Source organism: Apis laboriosa, unplaced genomic scaffold, assembly GCF_014066325.1.
Source record: "Apis laboriosa isolate Shangri-la unplaced genomic scaffold, ASM1406632v1 scaffold26_cov146, whole genome shotgun sequence".
NCBI lineage: Eukaryota > Metazoa > Arthropoda > Insecta > Hymenoptera > Apidae > Apis > Apis laboriosa.
In genome coordinates this window covers 4,165,959-4,190,802 of record NW_025222592.1, presented here as the reverse complement: position 1 = coordinate 4,190,802, position 24,844 = coordinate 4,165,959, and the positions used below count along the sequence as shown (strand labels likewise).

The 24,844-nt window shown below is 35.7% G+C and overlaps 1 protein-coding gene and 1 long non-coding RNA gene across 2 annotated transcripts in view; one reads left to right on the top strand and one right to left on the bottom strand.

Moving 5' to 3' along the window:
* Positions 1–24,207, top strand: part of LOC122713805 — a 136,925-nt gene extending 112,718 nt beyond the window's left edge. Inside the window, exon 6 of the mRNA XM_043934584.1 lies at positions 22,936–24,207. Coding sequence (XP_043790519.1) covers positions 22,936–23,084 — 149 coding nt within the window. The 3' untranslated portion in view covers positions 23,085–24,207. The remainder of the gene's footprint in view (positions 1–22,935) is intronic.
* Positions 6–14,689, bottom strand: LOC122713806. Its single transcript, XR_006346525.1, has 3 exons — positions 14,536–14,689; positions 7,665–7,939; positions 6–1,078 (listed from the first exon to the last, which is right to left on the bottom strand). It is a non-coding gene; the product is annotated as an uncharacterized LOC122713806 (long non-coding RNA).
* Positions 24,208–24,844: the final 637 nt, after the last annotated feature.

Genomic DNA, 24,844 nt, shown 5'->3' with positions numbered 1-24,844 from the left:
TATTTTTTTTATTTTTTATACGTTTTTTTATTTTTTATATTTTTTATACCTGTTCGATCTATTCGATGGAAGAAAATATTTCTTTGGATCATTTAATTATACACAATGGAAACTCGATACTTTTAGTTTGATATTAAAATCTCGATCTAACGAGAATTTAATATCCTTGTGCGCGAAAAAAGCGCGAATTTTTTTTAAAGATTTTTGATAATTTCTATCGGTTGATAAAAATTCATAAATTTCAATTATTTTCTCGAAGGGGAGGGATTTCTTCATCGCGCGTGTTAAAAATATCGATCGATTTCTCAAATTGAGCGATAAGATCCTTCGACCAAATTGGCCAAAGAAATCCCGATTAATCCAAAGGACAAAGATCTTCCTTCGAATTCCTCCTTCGTTTATCCGCTGGGGGAAAATTCGAGGTTGGAAGAAGTTTAGGGGGCGGTGAAAGGCGGTATTATCAGAAATGAGATCGCGTTTAATCAACGCGTTATTCAATCGGCCGCCATTTATCGCTCGGCTGGATCTAAATTGTCCTAACTGGCACAACTGGAATCGTCGTCGTCGTCGATGTAGCGCGCACGATAATTCTGAACTCGGCCTGTGTGACGAGAGAAGGTGAAGTCGACTCGCGCGAGGCAATCGAACTTTGATTTTCTATGGCGTGATTCTGGCATGCAAAAAGGACGAAATCGAGGAGGTGAGAGTATGACGTTTCCTTGCTCCAGATTTTTTTCTTCTTTTAAACTACATTTCTTCTCGAATAGAATAATTAGGTAGTCAGTTTCATGCTTCTTGCGAAATTATGAAGAGAAAAAATAATTGTTTAACTCGTTTGTTGGAAAAATTCACTTGCCGATGATCGGTGAATTATTGGTTTATTCTTCTGTCAATTTCTTGCGTCACACATTCTCGAAACATTTTTATATTCATTTTTCGAGCATCTCGAGGATGAAATTTTTGAAACGTCGACCAGATCGACGTTGTTAATCGCATCGTTTCGATCTAATAGGGATTTTATCTTCCTTCCTTCCGACTCACTGGTCCCAGGATTTCAGGGGTTGTAAACGAACGCATCCTGGAAATTTAGATTATTAAGATTATTAAATAAGATTAAGATTAAATTTAGATTAAAGATTTCTTAAGAATCTCCAATTCGACAAAAGATCTTATGATTGGTCTTATTCTTTGATCTTTGGAAAATCAGGGAACTTTTTAATTTAAACGTTGGAATACGTTCAATTTGGACAATTATCTTGTCGTTAACTGGGTATTAAAAGGATTCTTCTTCGATGGATTTATTAGGGAATTTTGAAATTCGCCAGGTTTTTGATAAAAGTGATACAAATTAATTTTGTAAACGTAACGTAGAATAATCGCTAATTGTTTAAGCGGATTCGTTAATCCGTGGACGGGATAATGCCGATCCTTTCGAATATTTATCTCGTTAATGAACGAGTGTTTACGAGAAATTGGCTATGAGAAACGAGCCTACTCAGTTTTCTTGCTCTTGGATAAAAAACAATTGGCAAGAACGTTGAAAAATATTTTATCGTTGATATTTAATGCGATTAAGCGATTATTAAATGCGATTCAATTTTTATTCGATCGATGTGACGATTAAAATGTTTAATGTTTCATTACAAAAAAAAAAAAATTAATATGCGATTATACTACGATCCGCAAAAGCTTCGATATTTACGTCAAATTGTTGGAACGATGAATAATCGTGGATTAATATTTTTCATCAAAAAACGAAAGATTAATAACGATCAAAACAAAATTTTTTACCGAATTTATAAATTCGATATTTTTATCAAAATTATTATATAATATTTAATTTAATAAATCCGATCGATCGATAATTTGAAAATTTTGTAAAATTGTTATCAAACGACGATACGATTGAGCGATTATTTATTTATTTTTTTTTTTTTGAAATCAGATAATTTTCTCGAATCAATGATCTCGACGAATGATAATCGAGAATGGAGGGAAAATTCAAATCGACACTTTCGTAGCTTTATCGAGTTGAAATAAGAAAATTACGAAGGATTTATCGAATCTTCTCTCGGCTCGTTTCGAGAAGAGAGAAACTCCGTTTCGAGGACGGGATTGCGATAAAAGTGCTCGGATGTAGCCAGTCCGTAATGGAGTGTGATTGATAACGTTTTGCTCTGCCCCGATCTCGTTTTATCATTGTTAACACGGCCAGATAGGTGTAGACACGTGTTCCAGTCGAATTTGAAATAAATTCTCATCACTTCGTTATTATTTGTTTCGCCTCTTCTGTATAAAATAAATCTATACGTTCATTTTAACTATATATATATAATCGTGAGAGTTATTTCTTTCTTATCCCTATTAACTCTAAGTATCCGTAATTATACGTACATTCTACTTGCATCGGTGAAATGATCGACCTACGTCACTCGTCTGATTATTATTGTCTTATTTCACTTGTCCGACTCGCGTTATTTTGTACCCTTCTTGTTCTATTTGTTTGATCATCTTATTTTATCTCGTAATCGATTCGCAACTTGCTCGAATGAATCGTCATAACTATTCTTCTACTCGTACGACGAATGATTAGCTTGCACTACTTGTTTCGCCATCACTATCTTTTATAATTTGCATAACATTAAAATAAACATTTCTTTTCATTAAAATCAATAATATTTGTGTTCAAAATGAATTCTCTTTTAAGATACTATAAAAAATCTTTTCATCAAATGGGACATCGAGTTCGAAGAATCAGAATCAGTTTCTACACAAGAGAACGTGGAATAAGCCACATTATAATGATCCATGCACAAATATGTTCAGTCAAGCTATCTTTCATCCGAATTGTGATGACATTCTGGTATCAGCCAAGATGGAGGTTCGATCGTTCCTTTGCTGAAAAAGCAAAGCAGTTAACCTGCTAGTGGAAATGAGATCGCAGGTTGAATCTCGTCGATCTTTGACTCTGCTTTCATCGTGATTTCAATCTCGATATTATGTGTGCATGCACACGATTGTTAAAGGACTTATTGGATTCGTGTATAATTGGAATAAATTTTGTGGGAAAAGGGGTTGTTTCGAAATATAATTTCTATAATTTTTAATATGGCAATTATTAGTTTCTCCACGCAGAGAAAATTTCGAAAATTCTCAGCGTACAAACTCTAAAGTGTAGAAATGTCGTAACTATTTCCCCGTGACAACTCGACGTGTGTAGAATTTAATACAGGTAATACTACTTTCGCAGAATTTTTCCAACGTTTCTAACAACGTATCTCCAATAATCTTGGAACCTTCTCCCTCTTTCTTTTTTCCCTCCCCCTTGTCATAAAAATTCCACAGACGTGTGTGAAATTTCACGCTGGCCGTAGCAGAATTTACTTTTCGCGATCTCTCATCCTTTGTAACATCAAAATTCTCCGATAATCTCACCCTCCCTCCCCGCGTCGTTAAAAATTCAACCCGACACGTGTGAAATTTCATACTACAGACGGTTGCCGTCCTTCTTTTCTCAACTTTTCCACGCTAAAAATTCTTCATTAATCTTCTCCCGCATTCTTCGTTCCCCTTTCTTTTTCATTTTTTTTTTCCTTTCTCCCCTATTAAAAATTTAACCCGTACACACACACGCGTAAAATTTCTCTAGCATTTTTTTCTTTCGTTCATTTTCCCAAACTTTTTTTAAAAATTATATAACACGCATTTTTATACAAGTGATGTTTTTTTTCGTTCTCTCTCGTTTCAAAATAATAAAAATCGTTTCTCGTAGAATTCTTTTTTTAATTTTCTTTGATTCCTTGGATCTTACCATATACGTTTTCACCCTCTCCTTTTTTTTTTTTTTTTTGTTTAAAAAATTCAAACACAACGGGATTTGGATTCAAATTTTTCAAGATACAAGTTATTGTTACGATATTTCCATATTACTTTAATCTCACCTTTCATTAAAAATTACAGAAAATGTATTTACAACCCCTTCTCGATATTTCCATCGCTCAAAATTCCAATCCCCCAATCTCGGCCCGCATACCTCTCCATCCTCCCTTTCCAAAAAAAAAAAAAAAAACAAAAAAAAATCCAACTCCACGCGCGCGGAATTTCACCGCCTAATGAAGACAATTTCACAGTGGTTTGCCGGCACGGGGAGGGGGGAGGGTGGTGATATCTCGTCAGAAGGGCGGCGTGCGGCTGCTCGTTCTTTTTCCACCGACTCGGCGGCTATCGGCCGAGGGATTAAAATTGAAAAAAGAAATCTGCGGCCCGTGGTGGTGATCGACATCGAGCGAGTAAAAAAAAAGGGAAGGGGGGCGGAGGGGTAGGGAAAAAGCTGGAAAATGCGAGGCTTGGTCGATAAAATTTCATGTATATAATGTAATTACAACGTGTATCAAAGTGTATCGTATTATACGTGGATGTTTCGAGAAGAAAGATGAAATTTATAAATTTGAAAAAAAATTGAATTGCGCTTTTGCGATTAAAATATGGTTTAAACGAGGAATTAAAATTTTCTATAATGTAATTTCAATTTTTTGTTCATCTTGATACACGCTTTATCAAATCATCGTTTTTAAACTACATTTATTTTATTTATTTATTTTTTTTTTTTGGTGAAATTATTATAATTAAAACGGTGGATTGTACCGTGGTCTAATTCCGTGTCTAATTATTTTAAGCTTTGATGATTATAATTTTATACGAGGGAAAAAAAAAAAAAGTAGATTATTCTTCGTTACTCTTCTATGTATATATCGCGCAGAACTTCTTTGACGAAAAAATTTTCCATATATTTAAATTAATTGAAATTAAAAATATACATATGCGAAATCCTTGCAGCAATATTAATTTCCATTCAGAGAATTGTAAGAGTTATCCAACAACGCGTTATATTTTTGAAAAAATTTGAAAATCAAAGAGAGACCAGACCATTAATTGCCATTGAATTTCCCATTGAAAGGAAATAATATCTTATTTCAAATTCTGACTTTTATAAATATCCTCTATTTGCCAAATTTTCCAAAAGAATTGAGAAATTTTCCACACTTTGTCAGACAGATTTTCGATCGATCGAGATAATTTCAAAAATTATTTCAACGGCAAAGGGAGATTCGAAGATGGAGAATAAATAATGGTTGCTCTATTACGTATCCAAGACGGGTTATCCAACCCGTCGTCACGTTCGTGAATAAGCATGAATCACGTCGTTTATCCCCTGTACGTATAATAACGCTTTGCAGTCACGGACAGTTCGCTCTCGAGAGAAATATCTGACGGAAATCTGCGACGTCCGGCCTGACGCGACGCCCGATGGATCATATTTCTCTGCAACGTCTTCGTCCAATCGGTCCAATCCCCGAATATATCCTAGAGATATCCTCACTCTAGCTCGTCGAAATTTCGAATTCATCCAGAAATCTCGATTCTAATATCCTGAGGCTCGAAATTGTTCGAGGGTGGTGGAAATAATGGAAAATTGAAAAGTAATTGAAGAAATTAAGAAAAATGGATCGAAGGTTTGAGATAATAATAATAATTATATTGAGAAACAGAATATTTATATAAAGCAGAATTTGAAAGGCAATCGTCGTAAATCATGTTTCTCTGAAAATAATTAATACACTTCTTGTAATTAAAAAAATGATGGAACATTAATTTCCATTTACTTGTTTAAACAAATTTATTTTCTCTGGAATCTGCTTTCGCGATTTCTTTTTTTTTAATTTTTTTATTTCACTTTACTGTCGACGTTATAATTAATATAAAATCCGGAGTAACCGGTATCAATCTTGTATACTGTTAACAAGTTCCTCTCGTTTCCTCTCTTTGATTAACGGTTCATTCTGAACGCTTTAAGGATTGAAACTGCTTGCAACTGGACTCTCGTTCGGTCTTTTCCATCCCTTGAAATAAACTTTCCTTAGCGTTTACTCGAGAAATTGAATCCCCTTTTTGCGACGCTCTCGTGAAAAATGAGATTTCTATACGTCGTAATTGGGCTTCTTTTTTCTTTTTTCTTTTCGAAAGCGTCCTCATTCAAGAAATTACAATTTTTCAAATATATATATACATCAAGCATATATCATGTCAACATCGAACAATCCTTAAATTAATATCCCCTTTGAATAAATAAAAATATTCATAGACACATTCTATATAATATATAATATATGGTCAAATTGATGACCATCAATATCTCCTTTAAATAAATAAAAGTAACACTATTCATAGACACATTCTAATAATGGTCATCAACTTGACCATATATTATATCAAAATACGAACAATCCTTAAATTAATATCCCTTTGAATAAATAAAAATATTTATAGACACATTCTAATAATGGTCATCAATTTGACCATATATTATATCAATATCCCCTTCGAATAAATAAAAATAACACTATTCATAGACACATTCTAATAATGGTCATCAACTTGACCATATATTATATCAAAATACGACCAATCTTTAAATTAACATCCCCTTTGAATAAATAAAAATATTCATAGACACAACTTGACCATCTCCTTATTCATCAAATGAAACTTTATCAATCAAACTCGATTAAATAATTAAACCCAATGGTTTTTAGTTGATCGATCTCAACAAAAATTCTCCCCTCGAAAGTATTATCCGCTCCACATCCCCTTTGCGACGAGTGTGTTGCTGGCTCTTTGCAAAGGGAGGGGGCACGTCTCGGTTGATTTACGCGCGTCTCCTCGCGATTGCAAGGAGTGGCGCGATAAAAGTCGCGACGCAACCCTCTACGGCTGGCCAGAAGATTGCCAATACCATTACCCCGCGGTAAAAGGGAGCGTAAACGCGGCACGTTAAAGGACCGCCGCACGCTCCCCTCGCGCGTCTGCCGGAAATCGAACCAGCAACCCCCTCCCCACCCTTCGCGCCGTCCAAGACACGGATGGACTCTTCGAGCACCCGAGGAAACGTCGCTCCTCCTCTCCCTCTCTTCTTCTTTTTCTCCTCCAAGGTTTGGAGAGAGAAGGAAGGGGGCATCTTTGGGAAGGGGTGGCTGTCGTTAGGTCGTTTGATGTGGATGGAGGGCGCGAGGAATCGAGCTTTGGAAATCTCGTTTCCCTTTGTGCCTCGAGCGAGTTGGACGTTTTTCTATCCTTTAGCTCAGATTTTAGCTTCGCTAAGGATTTTGCGATTGGATTTTTGTTTATTTTTCGGGGTTGCTTGTTTCGAGGATATTTTATAGTTAATTCGTCGATTCGAAATCGTAGCTGAAATCTTGATTAAAATTTAGCTAATTGTTGAATTTTCTCGTGTATTTTTTTTTTCTTTATACGATATTTTTATGAAACTCATTCAAATGTTTAATTATGATTCGAGATTTAATTTCATATTCATGGATTCTTTTGTTCTAGTTTTATGAGGAATCATCGTCGAAGTGAACTCGAATAGAGTGAAGAAATATTAATAAGATAAATTTTAATGAAACAGGTACAAGAAAAAAAACATTGTACCAAAAGAATAAGACAAATATATAATTTTCGTAATTTTGATTCCACGTATTACTCAGACAGCGTCGCGTCTGCCATTTCTGGAGACACTCTTCCCAAGATCAAGAAGACACCACGAACTTCAATTACAATCTCGAACTATTCTCCCTCGAAACATGTATATATATATATATATACACCTCTCTGATATATCTGGATAAAGTCGAATCGAGGGATGAAGGGTTGCTTTTCCCGCGCAAGGCATCGTCACGCGGAAGAATGCCAGACTGCGTTCGCGCATCTCCCCTTCGATGCCATTAGCGAATTACTCTCCCCTCCCCTCCTCGAAATCCTCAACTTCCATTGATATCGCGTTGTGATCCTCGATGAATAGCCAGCCCCCATTCACCGAGATTCCTCGATGGGATCGGACGGTAACAATGATTCACAAAGCCAGGATCTCTCCATCGTTCGTCTTGAAAAAAAAAAAAAAAAAAGATTAATCGAAAGGGTGAGAGTGAAATTGGTGTCGTTATGAGGGAGTCACGAGTTCGATATTCACAGGTTTCTTCGTGAATTAGAAGGGAAATTGAAGGAAATTTACGGAACGGTTGTTGTTCGAAATTTTCACAATTTTCTCATCCACTGAAATTTTAGATCGCTTCCTTTTCCAATCCCGCTCTAAAAATTCCAGCAAAACAAAGTAATTCAAATCTATATATATTCGAATATATATATATTCCATTCTTGGAAACGAAAGTTCCAAGTCAAAGGCAGGATCGTTCGCGACAGGCCTCGGTTAATATTCATCCCCTTAACGGGGACCGGCCGTTTCTTCCGTTTTCCATACGAGGGAAGGGTCGATCTCTTTTCTCCTCCATATCCTTGGATGGAGATTCCCTCCAGAGAAACCCCTCCCCCTCGGCCATTGGCCGGGATATAGCCGGGGCATTATCAATGCGAGTCGAGTTTCTGACTGCACTTTCGAGGGTATCCCGGAATAGTAAGGAGAGTGGTGGCTGCGGAGGAGATGGGGAGGGGGTGAGAAAAAAAAGGAGAGGAGGAAGTATCTGGTTCGATTAGTAACTCGGCTACAAGTCCAAAGTGAGATTGTTTCTCTTTCGGGCTGGAATTACGAGCAACCCCTCGAGGCGAGGTATTCGAAACCCTTTTTCACCCCCCTCGAGAGAGGAGGAAGAGAGAGAAATGCAAATATGGAAATTTATTCCCTTATTCTCTTGGAAGAGTTTTGTGGATTAATAAGAGGGGTGAGAATTTTTTTTTTTTTTTTTTTGATTTTTTTGAATTTATTTTCTTTTTACTTTTCGCAGTGGGACGTGTTTTAAAAGGAAATTTTGAAAGTTAAGAAATTTACAATTATGCAAACTTGTTAAAGAAAAATTATTCCTTATTGCTTATATGATATATAGTTTGTCTCTATTTGAGAATGAGAAATATGAATATATTGTATCAATATAATCCAATGCGTTTGCTTCGATCGTGAAAGATAGATAGATTTTTGACAATGATGCTCGAGGAGGAACGAAGAGAAATTTTAGCGATATTCCGTTGATTATGGGGAGGGGGGCAAAATATGTTGGTGGCACAATATCTGGTGACTGAGTATCGATTTCACGAAGTTCGCGTTATTCGTGAACGTTGACACGGATATGATACGCTTGTTATGGCGCTTGATATCTAACAGGATCGATACGAACTATCTCTGTATAGAAATCGCGTTAACCTAAAGTTCCTCTATCTCTGAAAGATCGTTACCCCTTTCGATTCGAGCGTCTTCATAATCTCAATCCTTTTAATTAATCCACTGATGACTCTGAGATATTCATTTTTATCCTTTCCAAATCCTAGCATCCTTCTGCATCCCCTCAATCGTGGAAAGAAACTCGACTCATATTTAACATTATATTAAGAAGTAACGAATCACAGTTACCACAAGCAGAAAAAACACCTTCGTCGAACCAAAGAGTCAGCAAAATTTTTCTTTTCCACCCCCTTTCTCCACAATATCTCCAACGTCTTCGCCTCGTTCCAAGGCGTCACAAGCGCGTTTCTACAAGCAAGAATTTCTCAGTCTATTATCCGCTTTGACACTTGGCGATCGAAATAATCCGCGCGAGAAACGCTGTCTACGCTTTGATGGAAGCGGCGCGGGGTCATCTACCTGTCCGCCTGTCAATCAAAACGAAACAATTTCGGGCCAAAATTGGCCGGCCGATTTGATTGCGATGGGGATGGGGGGAATCCGGCGGTGAGATGAATTTTCGAAAAGTGTCGAAACTGCGAGAAGAGAGGGTTTTCTATGAGGAGGGTTCGAGGAGAAGAGTCAGGATCGATTCTCTTTCCTTTCTGAATCGAGAAACGTGACGCTCGAGGCTGGATTTTTACGACTCACGTTGATAGGTGAGAGTTTTTTCGCGATAGATACAAGGGGTTGAAGATTTGTTCTGGACTATTTCTTCCTCTTTTTTCGAACGTGTGTGGGAAACGAAGGGATGGAAGGTAAATAAACGTGGCTCAAAAGAGTAGATGGGGGGGGGGGTAGAATCCTTTGACCAGACTTTGCAGGGGTGGCAGAAAGCTTCGATCGAAGAAGAACGAAAGAAAGGAAATTGTGGTGGAGGGGAAATGGAAAAGAGTCGGATAGAAAGGGGAGATAAAGTGGTGAGAGAAAAAAAAAATAATTTCACAATTAAACGAAATCGAAAAAATTGGGGCAAAGAAGAAAAAAAGGGATACAAAGAGGCGGTAAGAGGGCGGATCTCTGGATCGCAATCGAGAGAAAAAAACATGGAAAGGATGCGATTCTCCAATCGTTGGAAACGAGGCAATCGTCATCCCGGGATAATATATTTTTTGGAAAAACTTGTTTCACGCCGAAAAAAGCAATTATTACTCGGCTATCGAAATTGTTATGAACAGGGAACAAGGGTGGACAACAGGATGGTAGGCGCGCTGTGGATGGAGAACCGTTGATGGACGTCGGTCAACCCCCTGTTCTCTCCCCGCCCACCGAATCCCTGTCACGTTCCTCCCCGTTTCACCCGGTTTTCGAGCCAGTGGCTGCAATCACCGGAAACTCTGGCGTGTCCTCTGCCACGACTCCAACGGCCATCGCGATCCATCGGCCATCGCGTTATATAATGCGCTCCATCCGTCCGGCGAATACGTTTTGACAACCTGGAGGTAGTCCACTCCGTGTTTATCCATCTCTTCGCTTCATTTCACCCCGTCCCCACTTCGTTTCTCCACGACTTTCCCTCTCAGTTAGACGCGAGGCACTCTCTTCCCTCATTTATTCCATTCTTCTTCTTTTCTTCTTCCCTCAATTTATTCTTTCCTTTGCGCAGTATTTTTTTCGTTTTATTTTCATTTCGCTTTATTTTATCCTTCCTTCATCCTGATTTTCCTTTATATACCTTTTCTACTCCTCTTTATTTCCTTCTTCTCGTTCGCCCTAATCTTCCTTCTTCCTCTTCTTCTTCTATTGCGTTTTCGAATATTAACGTGCCTGATTTCGAGCTGCTGCGCGATGTCCCGTGTAAATGATACACACCTGTCGACGACGCGTCGAATCGATCAAAGCCTCGCGGAAATTCAACGAGGTGGAGGGTGCGATAATGAGCGACAAAGAGATGCGGTTACTTGGCGTGATTACGGGTTTCCTTCGTTGAACGATAATTGTGAAAGGTGTAAATAGGAGTTTGATTTTAATTCAGTTTATTATTTATAAAAATTGAACATTTAAAAAAAAATATATATATATATATTCGAAAGATTTAACTAAAATAAAACGACTTCCAAAAAAGTCTATTATAAATCTGACGCGAAAAATCGAATAATCCACCCCCCTCCTCCCCCTTCGAAATCGAAATAATTCACGGGGTGCGGTGAAATATCGCGACGCTTATAATTAAAAAGGCAAGCCTCTTCCCGGAAGTATTAGTCTCCGGAAGGAATGGCGGCCGGTCACCGGTTATCCCCTAATAATTATTCCGCCATCCGGATATTTATATTCGCTTGTGTCGCTCTTTATTCCATTTTCCACCGTTGCTTTATGATCCACGACCGCCGATGGGGGCCGTAATACCGCGTCGTTCGACCTTCTCACCACCTTCTCACCCTCCCTCTCTTCCCTTTTTCTCTCCGCTATTCCTCCTCGTTACCATCATTTTTCATCCCCCGAGTTTCTCTCCCTTCCGCGCGGACAGGATTAATTCGAGGGAAATATTTAACATTCGGAGACGAAAAGAAAATCGTTTATTTCGTTTATTTATTTCGTTTGTTATCCGAAGAAATTTCTTCTTTCAGCGGAGAAGTTTGGACGTGTTGATTAGGGAAAATCGTATTTAGGTAGTGATTTATAGTAGTATTAAAGTTTGGAAGGTGAATTTAAAGCAATGGATGACGAGAATGAGCGGGGAAGGGGAAGTGGGGGGAGGGTCGATGAGGAGACAGTTATTGAAAGTGGAGAGAAATGGGAGAGTAATTGATAAATTTGATTTAGAGTGGTGGAGGATATAAGAAATGGAAAAATTTAGGGAGGGATGGGAGGATGAGTCTAGGATTCGAGTAAGGTATTTGATGTTGATGATTTATGAGAAATTGGGTGGAAAAATAAGGGTGGATCGGTTGAATTTAAATGAATGAGGATGGTTGCGAAGAATGAGCTGTTATTGTAGATGAACGAGGGATGATTTTATATAGTAAATGTCTAAAAGAGAAATGGAATTGGTTAATTATTAATTAAATTTGGAATAATGTAATACAAAGTGGAGGGGGTGAAAACTTTGATGTTGCAGCAACGATAGACAATTATTATAGAAAAAAGGAAATGGAAGAACGTGGATAATTAATTAATTATTAATAATTAATTTTAACTCACACAATGGAAAATTTTATAGAAATAATTAGATAATTAATTGAAATAAAAATTGAGAAATAATATATACGAACGATCGATCAAGTAATTGATTTTTTTAATTGACTTTAAGAAAATAATGGATGAATAATTAGATTGAAAAGAACTGAAATAACAAATAATCCATTACGAAAGATGGATTATCCTTACGATTTTTTCCCTTGAATATTGTATACGATCAATGAATAAATGAAGAAATGGATTAATAAAGGATTATCTATGTTGCATCATTGTGAAGTAATAACTTCCTTTCTGAATATTGCCCATGTAATATTCACTTTTATTACATTTATTCTTATCGATTTTCTTTATACTTTTGCTATATGTAATAAATTTTTGAAACGAGATATCGATAAATGCGTAAATAATAAGGATTTTAAACATGCATCCATCAAGTTGAATTTAATCACACTGAAGATTATTATCCATATAAATTTCAGGAAGATTTTCAGAATTTACTCGATATACGTATATTGTAAAATATATTTGAAATGTTGATCAATCGAATAATAATCTTCTCTTTCAACAATGAACGCAATATTATAATAGTTAATAAAAAATTTAATAAACTGAAACGACTATAATTCTAATTGTAAGGTTTAAAGATGAAACATGCGATCTCATTTTCATATTCCATTTCTTCGCGATAATAACAGGAAAATTATATCAATTTTCCCCCTGAAAAAAATTATCTTGGTACGTGTTAAACAAAACTAAACAAAACTTTGAAGAATTTTACAACAATCAATAATTTTGAAATATCAGACAAATAATAACAACTGTGAAACGATTCAATCTTGGAAAAAACTCGAATCTATCCACTTCTCTTTTCTTTAAGAAAATTACCATTAAAACGAGTCTGAAGTACCTCGCCATCGATAAAAATTTGCTAGCTCCACGAAACAAGAACGTTATCCACATCTTCGTACTCGTGAAAAATCTATTTCTAAATTTCCCGCGTCCAGATTTCATCCCGTTTATTCAACCGTCTGCCGCTGTGAAATTTTTCCCGGGGAAAGAAACAGTTTCTCCTTTCGTGGTCGTAAAATCGACCTCGTTAACGCTCGACCGCGATCATTCGATGACGTGCAACCGGATCGTGATGCGAATACGCTTGGAAAACCGAGCGAGCTCGTAAAACCGTGGGCTCGTAAAGCTCGATCTTTCGGCTCGGCACTCGTTCGAAGGCGTGGAACACGATTAGAATCGAATCGACGGGCATTCCACGGGTGGAACGATTCGTGGATTCGATCCTTCCGCAACAGATTTTTCCCCCCGTTCTTTTCCGCGCAACAATTTGTCTCTTTCGTGAAGGGGAGATTTTTCGCGCGAAAGTTGGATCATCTCTCGTCACTTTGATTGTTATTACTCGTATACATCGAGACTAGTAGCTTGTTTATCAACTTAGAATTGTAAAGTGATAATTTAAAGAAGCGTTATCTTTATTATCGAGGATTTTTAACATTTACAGTATTTTTTCAATAGAGAAGAGTGTAGTATAGTTTTAAAAAATTGTTTAGAATCCATTCTATATAACGATTTCAAGATAAAAGTGAGGAAGAAAATATAAGGAGGAAAATAAGGAATTAAAAAATGAGGTCAAATATTATAACAAGGAATAATAAGAATTTAAACTAATCTTCAAAATGGTGTATCTTTTAAGAGACGCAGAAATTCAATTACTTTTAATTTTTTTTTTTTTTTTTTTTTTTTTTTGCTTCCTAACACAAGTAAGAAAAGTTTGAAAATGAAAATCTTTTCCATCCTCTTTTCGTCTTAAGTTTTACCTTCGTTCACTCAGTTTATTAAAATACTACGTGCAAAGAATATTCTTGAACGTAGGAATTAAATGGCCACCGCATCGTTAGCCGCCGAATATTTAAACAGATGCGTGTAAAAAGCGAAATGGTGTTATTAGAAGAGCGCAGAACACGGCAGAAAACGTTCATTCCCGGAAATTAAGATAATCCAATCCGGCTCGTTACAGGAACGTTTCGAGAAAATAGAAGCAAGCTTATTAAGATCCAAACAAACTGCTATTTTTAAATAGCTTCTTTCTTTCTTCATTCCGCGAACCCAGAAAGAGAAGACGAAAGAATATAAAAGAGAAAGAAAAAAAATTACTTACTTACATTTATCCAACGATTTTTCTTTAAAACTAACTTCTTATCCAAATAATTTCCAGAATTCACAATTTTAAGTTTTAATTAGTACATTTTATCGAGCACTTTCAATCAAATAGAGCACTTTCAATCAATTTGTTAAATTTGAGACGTAGAGAGTTGTATCCAGAATGCGCAATATTTTCTCTGTCGCGTGACAGCGAATCGTAAATAATCGTCGATTCTCGGCAATCATCGGGCGGTAAGTCACGACAGCCTCCGAAAATGAACGACAATAGCCGAAATCATCGGAACGATGATCAAGATTAACAAAAATATTATTTCAAAAACGATATAATCATGGAATCTGTAAAATTTGTTACAATTACAAAAAAGTACGATTCTCATTATTTCTCGAACAAATTCCTGAAGAAAGAAATATGAATTATAATTTTTCATATAAATTTTATACTCAGTTTTCTTTCAAATATGAAAAATTCTTCATTCTTCTATTAAAAAAAGTAAGTATCCTTCTTTTTTTTTTATTCTTAAAAAATTTTTCAATTATGAAGCCAAGTATATGTACACTACTTTTAACCTTTCTTACCATCTCGGATATAAACTCTCATCAGGATCAACATCGAATAATGGTTGCCTCTCGCAAGGAGTAAAATGGCTGTTGTTCATTATACAAGAGCCTCGTTTACGAGGTTTCGGTCACCCATAAAAAGAACGTTTGCCAACGCGTCTGGGTGATTAATTTTAATTCACGTAGTCGTTGTAAATCGAGTATGATATCACGTATATTCTATCACGAAGTTATACGACGACTCTCGGAGGAAAAAGTTCGTGAGAAAAGGAAGGAAACAGAAAATTAAAATACGAATTTAATGAAAAATCAAATTGGAAATGTAGCGTTTTAAGAAGCAAAAATTTGTGAAGATGAATATTAAAAGCTCCTCAATTAACTTGAAATTACCCCAGAATAAAAAATAAAAAAAAAAAAAAGAAAAATGAAAATATTAGAAGCTCTTCATTAACTTTCTATTAGTCGAAAGAGAAAGATATCTAGCAAAGTCTTTAATTAATTCTCTTCGACTATCGCTACTTGGGAGAAAAATTTTTTTTCGTTCCAAACATAATATTCGAAACGTCGTTTTTATTGTATACGTTGTATATTCGAGATACGTCAGAAAAATCTTTTAATTAGTTCTCTAGATTGGAGGGGAAAGAAAAGCTTTTTAATTGATCCTCGAGGTCGAAATAAAATTCGGCCATACGTCAGCATCGGTTGATCCTTTAATCGATTTCCAATTAACTCGAATAAAAGGGATACGATTCTTTTTTAATTAACTCTCAGTTCAAAGGGAACTGATAATGATTCGCCACGATTTTATCAAAAATCTATCCATCTGTTACGAGCCTTGACAATTGTATATTGTATATTAAATTCCTGAACCTAGAAATTCTATCCTCCCTTTCTTTTATTCGACATTGTTTGTTACATTGTTTATTTAGGGATTATTGATATCGATTCGGTTCTATGTAGTGATAGAGAATTTTTTTTTTTTATATTGGCAAATATTTGAATAAATTACCTTTCTTTCTGGATTTCATTATTTTTTTATAGCTCTTCTTGTAACATTTTTTTCTAATCTTTTAAAGATAGTAAAGTTGATTTATAAATTTATGTAATATATCCTAAGCTAAAAGAANTCGGTTGATCCTTTAATCGATTTCCAATTAACTCGAATAAAAGGGATACGATTCTTTTTTAATTAACTTTCAGTTCAAAGGGAACTGATAATGATTCGCCACGATTTTATCAAAAATCTATCCATCTGTTACGAGCCTTGACAATTGTATATTGTATATTAAATTCCTGAACCTAGAAATTCTATCCTCCCTTTCTTTTATTCGACATTGTTTGTTACATTGTTTATTTGGGGATTATTGATATCGATTCGGTTCTATGTAGTGATAGAGAATTTTTTTTTTTATATTGGCAAATATTTGAATAAATTAGCTTTCTTTCTGGATTTCATTATTTTTTATAGCTCTTCTTGTAACATTTTTTTCTAATCTTTTAAAGATAGTAAAGTTGATTTATAAATTTATGTAATATATCCTAAACTAAAAGAAATTCATCTTTTCTTTCAAAATAATACCGTTGTAAATGAAATTCTTTTCAAAATTAATTATCATCAATTGAAAGATTGTGATATACAAAAAAATTATAAAGATTCATATCCCTTTACATTGCTAAAATATATAAACTTCGCTTCAAACTACACTTTCCATTATTTACTTCAAAAATTTTTCCCAAGCAAAGAACAATCTTTTCAACGATTTCTCTCGTAAAAATTCGTAAAAATCCGTGTTCATAATCGTGTTCAATCATATATTCTTGCTCATCCTTCAAAACGCTCGTTCGAAGATTTCACTTCAGTCACTTTGCAACCCCGTGATCCAGAAAACTCTCTTAAAAAAAAGAGGGAGAAAAAAACCTCCTCTCTCCCTCCTCGAAAAATCTCCAAATCCAATTCAATTTTATCGATCGAGAATTCGCGAGAAACAAGTTCCCAGAATGCTTTGGAACCATCCATTCCCCGTCAATCATCCGCCATAGTTCGGCATATTACTCGCCGCGAGGATCAAAAGATGAGGGTGAAGCGTTGGATAGTGCGAGCGTCGACAGGCAACAGCCTGAAAAAACTGCTAAAACGGGGAGGAGGAGGGGAGAAAAAGGAGGGAAGAATGAGGAGGAAGAAGGAAAAGAGGAGTCGCGAGCGAGGCTAGCCAAATCCAATTAATCGAATATCGATCGAACCTCCTCCTCCTCCTCCTCCTCCTCCTGTTTCGTTTTTTCTCTCGTTCATTACGGAAACAGTTGACCCGCCTACCTGGACAAACCGTGCGATTCTAGTACTTTATGAAACGGCCGGATATTTCGCTCGCAGCCGCCCTTTATCGTGGGCCCGTTTCCGGTGTGGATAGAAAGGGCTAATAAAGCTTTCACGGTATTGCCGTGAAAAAGAATTGGAAAGGGTGTATAAAATGGAAGAAGGATGGTAATTTCTCGATCGATTTAAATTTGTATTCTCCTTTCTCAAATATTTGCTCGTAAAGAAAGGGGAATTTTATTTTAAGTAAGGAATCGGAGATAAAGAGAGTTAGGAAAGGGGATTATTTCAACGTTATGTTTTACACACAGGGAAATTCATTTAATTCGAAAGTTTTGAGAATAAGATTCGAAGAGAAATTTGTTTTCTGTTCTTTTTTCGAAGAAAGTGATCGAATTCAGATTTAATCACTCCTTTCTTTCCCTTCGAATCTTTCGACAACCCGACTTACTTCCATCACATTAACCGTGTTTACAATTGTTCAGCCTTTAATAACCATAAACGGATGAAACTTGCAAAAATATATAACTCGCAATTAATTCAAAAACTTCTTCATGAACTTCCATAAATCTTCTCCGAACGTTTCCCCCAAGGGGAAAGTTGCGAGCGAGAGTAGTCCAAAGTAAAAACTGCCGCTTTGCAGAATAAGAAGAAGAAGAAGAAGAAGAAGCAAATTGATCCAGAGAGAAATATTAAACGATACTCAAAGAAGAAGATTATTTCCCATACACAATTACAACGAACAAATTGCACACTAATTCGTCCCACCCCTTTTTTTCACGATGGAACGTGAATGATGGAAAATGGGGGGATAGAAGTCATTTTCTAGCAAATGATGCGATCGTACGTGCATAATATTTCACGGTGCACGGCCACTGCGTAATTTCGACGGTAATAACGCTTGATAGTAAATGCCCGTTTGCATGTAAACGATATTCGACCAGCGGAATAATTATTAACAGAGAGTAAGGGGGGAGAGGGAGGGAATGGTTCGCAGTTTAAATTGTTACCTGATACGCGAGATTTTGGGGGGGAAATGGAATTCTTTTGGATGGAAAAAATAATCATGTTTCCTCTTTGATGAAGAAGAGGAGAGGTTTCTTAGAATGTCCATTACGAGTGTAATGGACAATAAGCTTATGAAAACATTGTAATGATTTTTTTTTTTAAAAGTGTAGAAGAAATTTCGAATAAGTAAGTGTATATAAGAACAAGTAAATGCACGTGATAAAATTGCTGAAATTTTAATTCTTTAAGAATTTTTGTTTCGATTTAAAAAATATATAGCCAACATTTAACAATAATAATATAATATATAATAAATAATGTAACATCTAAAATTATCTTAGCTGTACGTTCATAAAACAAAGAGTTGACAATTCCAAAGGATTAAACGTTTCACGTTCCGTTCAGAGAAATAATAATTAATCACCCTGAAAGCCAATTTCAATTTCCATGTTTTTTTGAATATTTCCAGGATTCGCGTTAAATTCCCAGAAATTGATTCTGAAGTACAGGGCACGAAAGGCGATCTTGGCACGGAACCACGTTCGTTGCCGGACCCGTTTTTTAAGCCGCAGTTTGTCTCGCAGAGATTTCGTTACCGAAAAGGGGTTGGAGGAGGGGTGTGGTTTGAGAATCGCATTAGAGACGACGCGGTCGCGGCGATTAAATTTTCAAGGAATAGGAAGAAACGTAACAGAAGATCCACGACGAGATAGGGGAGCGAGCCAGCAGCTCGTGGAAAAAGCAAATTACCTGGCCTCCCCGTGTCGGATAGAAGACAATCTTGAATAATGGCCGATAAATAATGCAATTTATCGAAACCGTGAATTATTTCTCGCGACAAGAAATTTTTCGCGTGTTATTTTGCAATTGATATTTCATTTGGATTTGAGAAAATTTTTATATTTATTTTGTAATTGTGGATTTCTATATACGTGTCGTTTGCATTTTACGATTATCGTTGTAAATGAGAAATAAATATATTTAACACTCGTTGAAAACTCGATCAAAATTAGACAAAGTGACTTCCGATGTGAACGAGTGAAAGATCGTTAAAAGAGTGTAATCTTGCTCTTTAAAGCGAATTTTTATGTATCTCAATCACGAGTTTCAGTTCTCGAAATATATTCGTATAAAGAGAAGAATAATTTTGAATAATTTTGAATCGTTTATTACGTTCTCGTTCTTGTTGCTTACTCGAATCTCTCTTATTCACATTTTGTTTCGTTTTATCTGTTTATTCCACGTTATCAGTTTGTCTGTTCTCGTTACAGATTTGTTTATTTATGTCTGGAGATAGATTTTATCGTAATGATCCAAACAGAATAATTTCTGATAATTTCTTATTGTTGATATACAAATGCACGATAGCATTGTTTTTCCATCGTGTTATACCATCGTTCGTTAATATTGCGCACTTTACTTGCCCATTTATTCCTTTTCTCAGTCGTGATTTTTCTTAATTTTTTTGCACGCGTGAAAATTTAATTAATTACATTCTACAATATAAAAAACAAAAAAATTACAATTCGATGTATAACGTCTCTGATCAACCCTTTCTCTTCTTATCACACATTGAATTAAAGGAACCAAAGATATTTGTAATTTATTGAGAAAAATAATCTATATCAATTCTTTCTCTACATTTAATCCTTCTTACATCGTGCATTTGTACTTTAATTAATTTATTTTAATCTCCAGCAAAGAAAGATTCAAAAACATTCTTTTCTCTCTCCAAACTTCCAAGATTCCTCGTTAATTGAAGAAATAACAAAAAAAGAAAAATCCCTTCCCACGAGCACAGTTTAACCATCTAATAACCGTATAATTCGTATTCTTAAAACTTTTCCAAAGCGAAGGAGTAGCTTTGACGAGGGGAACGATAACAGGGTAGGTGGACAAACTTCAAAAAATTACACTATTCATCCGACGAAAGATTAAATCCATAACGAGGAGAGGAGGGAATATAAAAAAAAAATCCTCCAAGAAACGTCTCTCACTTATTGGCCGAGCGCTTTGAGCGGAAAAATTCGAACGTTTTTTCCTTTTTTCAAACAAGCTCGATATAAGCGAGTTCCAATTGACCCCGTAACCTCTAATTGGTATCCTCTTTTTAGGTAACCCGTTCGAACGAATTGTTCTCGATTTATCGCGGGACGAAAAAAAAAAAAAAAAAGAAAAGGAAAAGAAACAAAGAGGGGGTGAAGGAGGGGGAAGCGATTCTCTCCTTGGAACGGAAGCGGGTACCGGCCCTTTGGCAAATAATTTAGGATTAAGGGTTAAAAGTGGAGGCACCAAGTTTACAACAGAAACTTGGGTCCAGGGGACTTGGCAACGGAACCACGCCGGAAGCGTCAGACTCTACATTTTTCGCCCGGAAATAACGAGCTGGACTATCTACGCGCCTCGTAGCTACTTACTCTTAACTCTTTGTTTTTCCTCTTTCTCCGCTGCCCACTTGTTTCTCTCCTTTTGGATTCTTTTTTATTCGGTTGTAATTAAGAAAGGGGACAACGCGAGGCTCGTGCATGTGTACCTATGTATATATGTGTGTGTGTGTGTGTGTGTGTGTGTGTATGTGTTGAGCTTTTTAATTGGAGTGGAGAGGATCTGGTTTACGGATCACAGGGTCACAGGGTAACATGCCGGACGATGGAGCGGAGGGAGGGTTGATTAATACTCGCGCACAGTTTCCGCAAGTTGCGGCCAATGGATTTTCGATATGGGGTTAGCTAGGTGACGTCCCCCAGGTGTCTTGAAATTAATATCTCTTTCGATATTTAAATATATATATATATATATCGATTTTGTTTAGGAGGAATTTGGAAATGTTTCAAATTATAATCAATATTTTTACATTTTGAATTAAGTTTTCTTTAAGTTTTTCGCGCAAAAGCAAAGTTGAATAATATATTTCTTGGGAAGGAAAATATTATGAGACGGTGATTTTGAAATATCGACAGAAGAAACGAGAAGGGATACGATAAAGAACGCTTCGACTCTGTTTCATCCCCCTATCGAGATGAAAATTTAATCGAGTCGCGGGAAGACGAATCTCTTCTTCTTCTTCTTATGTATTTATATATACATATTTACATAAAATAATTATAAAATATTCATTCAATAATAATTCGAAAGTGAAACAAAAATTCCTCACGAATCGGACGAATCCCGTTCATTGACGAGCTGTTGTCCATGAAACGAGCTTTATCCCGCAATTTCAACAATTTCCATTCAATGAAATTCGATCGAGCAATACCAATTGCTTCCTCAACTCGTCGCTTTAACTCGTTCGATAATCGCGAATATCGTGAAATTTGACGTTTCTGTCGGAGGGGAGAGGGAAGGAAGAGAGAAATAAAAGGGCAGGAAATTCCATCCATCGATTGATGAAACTTCAACCGACTCGATCGTTCGTGCCAAGAAACAAGTTTACCGGATGAAGAAGAAATAAATGTATCTCGAATGGCATCTTGAATTTGCATTCACTCTGACGACGGAGGGGGATAGTATTAAATGCCGAGACATTTCAGACATTTCCTTACCCCTCCCGGGAAATCTAGACTGCAATCTTGCGCCCCAACTGTATCCAGATTATCGGAAATCTCGTGTTCGATCACAGGCAGAAGGAGAGGGTTTACGATGTGTCAATCGTGGAAACTGTTTTAAGCGTGGTCAAGTTATAATAGAAATTGAAAAGGTAAAGGTATATAATTATCGATGGATGCGAAATTTATGGATGAATAATATATTTTGAACGATATTTTTTTTTATTATTAAGAAAATTCTCGATGAAGTAAACGTAGAGTTTAAAATGAAGAGAAAATTTTTTTCATTGGACGAAAGAAGTAAAGAGAAGGAAAAAATGGATTTTGGAGTTTGTCTTTTTTTTTTTTTTTTCACATTTTCTAATTATTACGAGATCGGAACCAGAAGATTTTTTGGAAGAGTTAGGAGAAAAAGGAAATATCTTGCACGATATTTAAAAAAATTACTAATTTTCCTTTATGATCATTTCCATTTTTATGATTAAATTCTGTTCAAATAGAAGAAAGCTAAATAAAAACTGGCGGGATAAGATTTGAAGCAAGTAACTCTATTAAATAGAAAATGAGAGGAAAAGAAAGAGGAGAGAAAATTACTTTTTTACAACTACATCCTGAATGGGAATATCAATGCTAGGATAAAGTTTAAATAAATAAAAGCAACGTTAAGGAAAGTAGAAGAAGAAAGTTGGAAGAAAGAAATTTCTATTCTCTTTTACCTTGAATCCAATCCTCAGTTAAAATAAAACAATTCAAACACTTAATTTAACAACACATAATAAATTTCCTCTTTTCACATTCACAATCATATTCTTTAAAAAATTAAAAAAATAAAAATAAAATATTAGAAAGAAGAGGAAGAGAAGGACAAATTACTAATTTAAATATATATATATATTTAAAATTCTCAACTAAAAATAAAACAAATATTTAAAATCCAAATATTAATCCAACATCATTTTCTTTTTCGTTCGCAGACAGCGGCGGTTCCGCGAGCCCATGCTTAACCTGGACTGCCATGACGATGATGTTCACTCTATCTGCCATCTTGTTTCTTCTTTACCCTTCAATGACAATAACCGTGACGCATACAGCCACATCCAAAACTACACCTGCCAACAGGTAGCTCGTACGCCAATATACCACTATACTCACTGCCTGACTCAATTAAAAACAAGAAAGAAAGAGGGAAAGGAAGAAAGGAAAAAAAGGAAGGAAGGAAAGAAGAAGAAAAAGAAGATGGAGAAAATAAAAAAAAAGAAACATCGTCCATGTAAAACCTAGTAGTCTAGGGCTTCCAGTTATGTATGTTACTATGTATGGAGTAGATAGCTCGAATAACAATTGATTTTTATTCACGAGTGGGCCTGTGTGTTAAGCGGGAGATCGAGAAGAGTATCGAGTAAGGAAGTATCGATTTCGTTCTTTTTTTTTTTCGCGAGTGATTACGTAAGTGATTAAGCTCAGAACAACACGATGTCCTTGTGATCCTGCAGTTAATTCGACATTTTTTGTATTTTTAATAAATGGCGAGATTTGGGTGAATCGCACATGGTTAGGAAGCATAGATAGAATGTCGATCATGCGATCGACATCTCTGCAAGATCGCAACGATGCTGTGTTGCTTGTCTACGCACGAGGACTTTAAGCTGTGTCCTCACCGATAAAACGATTTTTGTTTCGTTTCGTTCTTCTTACCCTTGGTTAAAGTTTCTTTTCTTTTCTTCGAGACGTGTAATTTATATTTTTTGATCTTTGAGTAAGGTTAGATTTGTATAGAAATAATTATTCGTTTTAGGAATCGAATATTAAAAAAAACTTTTATGTATTCCGCACTTGTACATACTTGAGCCTTTTCAAGAGAAGAAGCGAGAGAGTTCAGTGAGAATACAGCTTTAGGCGCATTATCTGTGAGATCTCGCACTAGAGACGTGTACGCGACGTGTACGTGGAGCATCGCTGGTATGCTTTTAAAGTAAAGTAATGGACACCTTATATGTAGCTACGCGTACGTAACTCGGACGCGACATCTCGTGGAGAGACAGAGAGTCTTAGTTCTATTTCCCAAAGGAGATCGTCGTTGTGACGTATAAAGTCACTCACGAAAGTTTTCGTAGAACCTATAAAAAGGCTATTTTTATTAAAAAAATAATAATAATAATAATTGTATAATAATACTATTATTTATCGATGCAATAAAAAAAAATTGTAAGAAAAGACGAGCTCCTTAAAGAAATATTCAATTATTCGAAACGGATAATTGGATAAAAACGAATAATAGTAAATGTGTAAATTATATATTTCGTCAAATCTACTTGGCAATAATTTATTTCCATAACTTTTAAGGTATATAAATTTATAAATTTCATATTGATAAAATTAAGTGTCTTTATAAGTTATATGAAGACATTCATGAGTGATAACAGACGAAGTGAAACGAGTTATTTCGTGGCTGAAATTTTCTCGAAATATCTGACACTAAGAAAGAAAGAAAAAAAGAAAAAAAAATGATGGATGAAGGATAAGAACTCGAGGTGGTTAAATTCGAGGGGAGAACAGGGTGAATCCTCTTAGGAGACGAAAATGTTATCGTAACCTCCTGTAACGCAAATGCACGCCCCTGCGTATAAAAAAAAAAAAAAAAAGAAAGAAATAAAGAAAATAGAGAAAAAAAAACAATTACGCTCATCGATCGTTATTGCTCTGGCTTCTGGTTGATTTTTTTTTTTTTTTTTTCTTTTTACGATGATTGTTGATCATCTCTCGTTCAAATTTCATTACTTATCCATTTATTTACTTATTTTTTTTCGGTGATTTTTTCTTCTTTCGATTCGATTTCATTCGAATTCGTTTATCAAACCCCAGTGTTCATTCAGAGAGCGAGTC